General features: G+C 34.5%; 1 protein-coding gene across 1 annotated transcript; it reads right to left on the minus strand.

Moving 5' to 3' along the window:
- Positions 1–2,153: 2,153 nt before the first annotated feature.
- Positions 2,154–6,477, minus strand: LOC140522483 (coiled-coil domain-containing protein 144A-like). The gene is made up of 2 exons (XM_072637913.1): positions 6,030–6,477; positions 2,154–2,507 (listed from the first exon to the last, which is right to left on the minus strand). Exons 1-2 carry the CDS (start codon positions 6,276–6,278, stop codon positions 2,154–2,156), a joined length of 603 nt encoding a protein of 200 aa, XP_072494014.1. The 5' UTR covers positions 6,279–6,477.
- Positions 6,478–7,509: the final 1,032 nt, after the last annotated feature.

Here is a 7,509-nt window from a genome sequence, read left to right on the forward strand (position 1 = left end):
AAGCCTTCAAGGAAGTTGCTTCCTCTGTTCAGATAGGAGTTACACTCCTGGTTTCAGTGAATGGAGAAAAAAGAGGAAACTATGGAAAATATGCTAGTTCTCCACGCTATGTGTACATAGCATGTTAGAAGTACAGAGTTTTGGACATACAGACATATTCATCCGTTCACATATATGTATATGTAGATATCCACACAGAAAAACACAATCGTATGTGTGTAAAATGATATACTGCAGCAACTCCTCTCCTCTTTCACTAGAGAGCAAGGGGAATTATTGCATAAATTATGAAAACCAAATGAAGCCAAAAATCAAAAGAAGCCAAATGTTTTTTTCTAATTAGACAAGATGAAGTACTTTGTAAAAGTAAATTTTAGTAGAGTCTCGTCAAATTTTTTGAAGAAAACTTAAGGCTAAAAGAAGACAATGTAAAGTTCAGAAAGTAAAATTGGCACAATTCACTGAATTTCTACAAGTAAACTATATTCTATTATGGAATGACTAGATAAAATTTTGAATTTTGACAATACATGGTAGAATTGACCCTCATTGCATATACGAAAAATCACAGATAATGAGATCTGCTATTAGACTGTATAAATTATTCATATTAAGGAACTAAAATGAGTGATTCCAGAACCAGCAGTTTTGGAAACTGAGCAAGAATTCTTAGTACAACCATAAAAAAAAAAAGCAGAGATGAAAAAATAGTGGAGCACAATTAAAAAATAAGATTAGTAACTGAAAAATTAACGCTTAATGAAGAATCATAATGTTTCTGAATAGAAGCACTGTCCTAAATTTCAAAGAAAAGTAGTGGCAAGACTACGGAATTTCACTACAAATAGAATCCAATCGTTAATGTTTCAAAAATTAGTTCAAAAGTGTCTAAATTGAAACTAGTTATACAGATGAGTATGTTTAAACTTTAATGAAACTCGTAAAGGGAATACTGCACAGTTATCTCAAAAGAGATTTCATACTTCAACTGTAATATTGTTCCTAGCATTATGTTGGAAGACTTTTCTTAAGTTGGAGCATTTGAAAAAATTTGTTATATTTCACCATTCAAATGAAATAATAGAAAAATTAATGAAATAAAAATTTATCTTTATTTAGACACTGGAGATTTCCTATACAAATATTTACTAAGCCAAATGTCATGGACTACATAATTTCTTGAAGCAAAATGTATCGTTACCTAAAAGAAGAATTTGTAAATTATTTTTATACTTTTATCTTTTATACTATTATTTTTATATTTAAAATTGCTTTCGATTGTTTGCTTTATTACTTATATTGCATTACAGTACATTTTATTTTCCTTTTTATATTCATTTGATCTTAAAAATTATTATATTACTTGTTCTGTTTATCATATGATGGATTCTCACTCTCAATTTTTATATATCAGAATTTGTACAATGAAAGATAATAGCATCACCAGTCTGTCGAATATTCAAATTCCCAAGATATTTTGATAAAAATTAACTAGAATTTCATTTCAAAAAGACTAAAACTTATCCAAATAAAATACTTCAAGAGCAAACCCTCTTGCGGCCTTCTCATTTTCATATTTCCACGTTTGTCTCTTAACTGGTTCCATTCACGCATTAACTAATACTTTATTACTCTCTTCTACTATAAGAGCTTTTTTATCATTATCAGCATAAACTTTATTGAAGAGATCAATAAATTGCACCTGGGCATCACGAATTTGCTTTTCATGAAATATGATTTTCTTCTTTGTGTCTTCAAGCTCTTGCTGCAGCACCATAATTTCACTCTGGATTTGGCCTAATCTTTCTTGGAGAGATTCATTTTCCAAAGTGTTTCTGTTGACGTTTTCCTTTAACACTTGATTTGTTTCTTCAAGTTCCTTTGCCTTCTCTTCTGCATGGTTCAGTTCTCTCTGTGTGTTTTCTAAAGTATATGTCTTTTCTCTGAGGCATTCATGGACATGGTCTAGCTCATTTTCTAAACTCTTGGCTCCACTTTCAGCCTTACAGAGTTCTTCAGAAAGGAAAGCATGGGTCTCTCTTAAAATAGACAAGTCACTGTTTATCTTGTCCTGTGCATGAAGCCACTCATCTCTTGCTTCCTGAAAGGAATGTTCAAGGGCTAGCTTGGACGCCTCACTTTGCTCATAATCGTCAATAACACATCAGAAGAGACCTGTATGATTCAATTTCGCTCTCTAGTCTCTCTGTGTTTTCTTTTGCATTCTCCAATTGAGAGTTTAGCGCTGCATTCTCAGCTTTCAGAACCTTTACTTGGCCACTGTATTGAAATCGGATTTTTCTTAATGCTTCTCTATTCCACTGTAATTCCTGTTGAAGCTCCTCATTCTTCTCTTTCAAAGCTTCAGTTTCTTCTGTGTGGTGCTTTCTGGTTCGCTGATCCTTAATTTTTACTGTTTTTAATTCCACTTTCTGCATGGCAACTTCATGCTGTATGATGTCCTTTTTCTCCTGCAAATATTCTTCCTTTACATTCCTAACAGGAACCTAAACATAAGAAAAAGAAAAGAAAGTGTTATTCAAAATAAAACGACTTATTCTGATATTTCCTTCAAAATTCAAAGGAAACGCCAAGGGGCCAAGAAGCATAGTGTATTTAGAGAAAAAGTTAACTGAGGGAGTTTCACCTCTTTCCCATTTCTATCAATTTGCCGAAAGCATACGACTGAAAACTGCTTCATCAACCAGAAGATTTGGACACCATTTTTGAACTCACAAAGCTATTTGTCTTTCAGTAGATTTGGTTTCCTTTTCTCCATACATTCTGACTCACACTGATGATTCTATCTGAGACATGTCAAGGCTTTTGGAAAGGACTTTCAGTACATCATCTCACCTAAAATTTGCACCACCCTTATGAGGGAAATATTTATGTTCCTTCGTATTGCCAATTGTGTAACAGAAGTGCAATTCACGCACGTCAAACTCTCGATTGTTCGAGCAAAAAGGGACACTACTGATGAGTTAGTACATCATTTTACAAAGCAAGAACCAGAAGCCTAAAGACAGAAAATCATTTGTCGAAAGCCATCTGGATGGCAATGGAATGAAGCAGAACACAAAATCTTGGAAAAGTCACCCGTAGATGCAGAGTTTTAACAAACTTCAGACACATATCCGTAAAAACACACACACACATATATATATATGCGTGTATCTACGTATGTGTACATGTATATTTTTGTGTGTACATGTACACATCCACACAGGAACAAATATATCAATATAAATAAATATGTAAATATAAATGTACATGTAAATATAGATAGATAGATAGATAGATAGATAGATGATAGATAGATAGACAGAGAGACAGACAAATAGATAGATATAGATATACAATAGGTAGGTATTCAGCAATTTTTCTTCCAGTAGGGCTGCTAACTCAACCAAATTGCATCAAGTAATGTTTGCATTAGGTAAAACATGAATGGATCAATACCATCTGCTCTAATGTCCAACTTTAGTGATACCTCCCTTTTATAAATGCTTACTGGAAAATCGTTCACTTCGTAGTTGTTTAAATTCTACCGTTTGTTATAAATGAAGTTTCTCTATTTTGTGTTGACTTCCACAGAGAGTGAAAATTCTTCAAGGAGACAGCGCACGTCTGACACACAGTCTTTTCTCCTGCTCAGGATCTATCACAGGGTTGTTCACATAGATAATATTCACTGGCTGATGAAATAACATTTGAAGAAGGAAGGAACTGGAATTTCACTAAATTCTTACATAGTGAAAACTTACACGATCAGGGAAATTACACAAGAAATGGTGTCAGTTTGGCCAGAATGCCCATAAAATGACCTACTTCTTGCTGCCAACGATGGACTCTAAGTTACTGCTTGCTTGGTATACCTTCCAGGAGTCAGTTCACACCTAGTTTCTTGAGAGCAACCTGAAGCCAAAAGTTTATGACGGTTCATATTTTAATCCAAGTCTTCCAGAAAGAAGGTGAGGGAAATGAAGGCAAGAAGTGATAGGGGTGTTAATTGGGAAACAGAACTTATTTCATTCCAGTGCTCATTTCTGACACCTTGAGAAATTTCTCAAGCATGCACATTGAAAAGAAAAGTCATTTTCAGAAGAATGAGATTGGAATTCATAATAGTTTCTTAACTAAGCTGAGTACACTGAAATTAGCCAGGTTAAGAAAAGTCTTTTCCAATATTAGGAGATGTTTATCCAAATGTGGGAGGCAGTATTATTTGTATATAATGGACAATGGTCTTTATGCTTTTGGAGCAGGGAAACTAGCACTTCTTAAGTGTCCAATATGTGCCAAGAATAAAGGTCATAAACATAAGAGATTTACAATAATGATCTCATTTGATTCTCACAACAACCCTGAGAAGTATGTACTAGTATTATCCCCATTTTGTGGCTGAGGAAACTGAGAAAAACTAAGTGACTTGCCTAGGATCACACAGATAGAATCTCCAGACACATTTGAAGAAAGATTTTTCTAACCCCAGACCCAAATTTCTATCCCTAATTCCACCAACATACGTCTAAGTGGAGAAATATCTCATCAACCAAAGTTCTTTTTTTCCCTGCTTTGGCAGAGATACTTACTTACTTTGCAAGTTATGGTGACTACTAGGGGGAAATTGCGTTTAGAAGAATCTCAGAAATCTCCCTTACTATTCGTTGTGCCTTCCACCATGATGAATAGCATACAGAAATACATGGAAATGTGGGAAAGCAACTGACAGTGGAGAAAGGTATTTGATAGTATTAAAGGGAAGAGGCTAGAAGAATTTAACTGTCATGCTATTGTACACTTAACTGCACTGTCCTTTTAATAATTTCGAAGAATGATAATAGAAACTAAAATAGTTTTGTACTGAATTTCTACTTTTGGCGTCTGGGAAATTGAAACTTTGTGAAAAATCAGACTAGAGAAACTCAAAGTACTTTAGCCCAACCATTACCTTAGAAGAAATTTAATTTTAGGTAAACGTTCAACTCCTGCCAAAATCAAGAAAAACCATTTAGTTTCCTTGTTCCTGTTTTTCTACTACTAGTGCTACCACTACAAGTACTACTATCACTAGAGCTACTAGTACTAGAACTACTACTATTCCTACTTGTACTAAAAAAAAAAAATAATAACAATTACTTTTGCTGACAGCATGCTTTGAAAACAACGTTCTGTAGAAAATAACGAAGTCTAAATTATCCCTGTCCTCAAGGAAATCTATGATAGTCGGAAAAAAAGAGGTAGAACAAGGAATTAATACTTTGTTAACAAATGTGAACACCATAAAGCAATAAATACCCAATGAGGTCGTATCAAATGAAAAGTGCATTTCAGGAGATTCAGAAACCCATATGGGTGAAAAGTCCCAATGGCATTATGGCAAAAGAATCATGCTTTTGCAATTCACAAGCATGCTGGAGGTAAAGAGTCGATAGGTTTTTGACGGGTAGTGCACATGAGGACGTGTAACTGTGTGGAAGCCAGAAGAAGAGTGTGAAGAAGGTATGGAGCTAGAAATCTACATGGTGAGATAAGATCGATGAAGTTAGAGGATACTAATGAAATCATCCATCTCATTCTCAATTGCGTTTTGCAGGTACAATTTACATATTTTCAAATTGTGAAGAAACAACCTTTTCCTGTTGTTCAAGGAGAAGTTTCAACGTAAGTAACCAAGTAATTTCTACTTCACAGTATTGCTTCGCGATTAAAAGAGAAAATAATGGTAAAGGTCTTTCTAAACATAAAGAATCATAGAAACGATTCAGGCATTATGGGTCCTTGGGAAAACAGCTCACTCTTTCTGTAAAGACAGATAATCCAAATTGTCAAGGACATCATGAGTGAATATTAGTATTAAAATTCGTGTGCACACATTGTGGAGTTTGTAGGTCTAATTTAACTGAACTTAATTGACAGACAGAGCCTTCAGAAAATTTATACTGTTGACGAGAAAAAGGGAAATGTCACACTGAACACAATTTCCATTCATCAGGAACAAATTATTGATCTTTTTGCGTACATACTTTACGTTTGGTTTCATCTACTTGCTTCGGTAGTTTTTTCTCCTCTTCATAATTCCTTCGATAAAATGATGTGACTTGTTGTGAAACTATTCTCATGGATTGATAGTTGCTGGAAACAGGAACTTCTCGCTGAAGATTTCTTTCTCTGGCCTGAGAGATATATGTCAAATTATTTCTATTGCTGATTTCAGAAGGCAATATTAGCTCATATGAAATAAATATCATTTCAAAATTCAAATCAAAAGTCATTATAGTTCTGTATGCAATTGAATTTCATCAACATATTCATAATTTTCATAGATTTGTGGTATAAATATCTTAGATGTTATTTAACAAAATTCCCGGCATGTTGCACATGAGAAAAACGAAACTCCAAAGAGGTTAGTTGAGTTACCCAAGGTCTTCACGTTAGTCGTTTCTAGGGACAAAGATTGACACTTGGCTCCTGACACGAGAAAGCTCTTTTGATTATTCTACTCAACCTTCATTTAGCATGGGTCAAATGAGATCTTTCTACTTGCTCAGAAAAATCGTCAGAAATCAGAACATTCAGCCTGATTTCCCATGGCCTGTTTTTTGAGCATAATTGTATCACCTCAAAAGTTATCTAGGGACTAAAATATTATAGGTGAGACTCACATGGAAGGTAATGGAATGAGGGGGGAGGAATGTATACTTTTTTGTACTTGATAGACACATTCATGGTTTCCCATTCCGTTTTCCAGAAAAGTTAACTGCCTCATTTCTATGCACCAACCTTTAGAAAGAAGAGGACATCTAGAAGAAACGTTTGAATTTTCCTTCCTCTCATTGTTTAACTCGGGGGAAGGAACGTAGGTACTGGTAGGCATGTCAGGCTTGGTAAAAGCGCTTCACGTGAATGATGTGCTTTGCTCAAAGCCACAATGAGAACCACACATATGGTCACTAGCTGCTGTTCACATCTTCCAGAGTCTTTGCTAAGCCTTCAAAGAATTCCTTTTCCTGTTCTGATAGGAATTACACGCCTGGTTTCAGTCCATCGGCAAAAAAAAGGAAACTATGGAAAACATGCTAGTTCTCCCGCTTATGCATACGTAGCACGTTACAAAATCAAAGTTTTGTACCTACAGATGTATTCATTCATTCACATATGTGTATAAGCACATACACACACAGAGATACAAAGTCATGTGTTTATGGACTGTTATACTGCAGAAATTCATCTGTGCTTTCATCATAGTGCCAGGCAAGTTATTACATAAATTATGAATACCAAATGAAGCCCCAAATCAAAAGAAATCAAAATGTTTTCTCCTATTAGACAAGTTGAAATACTTTGTGAAACTAAATTTAACTGAAGTCTGGTAAGTTGTTTTGAAGAAAACATAAGGCTAAAAGAAGACAATGTAAAGTTGAGAAAGTAAAATCGCCTCAATTAACTGAATTCTTACATGGTAACTAAATTCTACCATTCAATGACAAGATAAAATTTTCAAAT

The sequence above is a fragment of the Notamacropus eugenii genome, chromosome 2 (assembly GCF_028372415.1).
Source record: "Notamacropus eugenii isolate mMacEug1 chromosome 2, mMacEug1.pri_v2, whole genome shotgun sequence".
Taxonomy (NCBI): Eukaryota; Metazoa; Chordata; class Mammalia; order Diprotodontia; family Macropodidae; genus Notamacropus; species Notamacropus eugenii.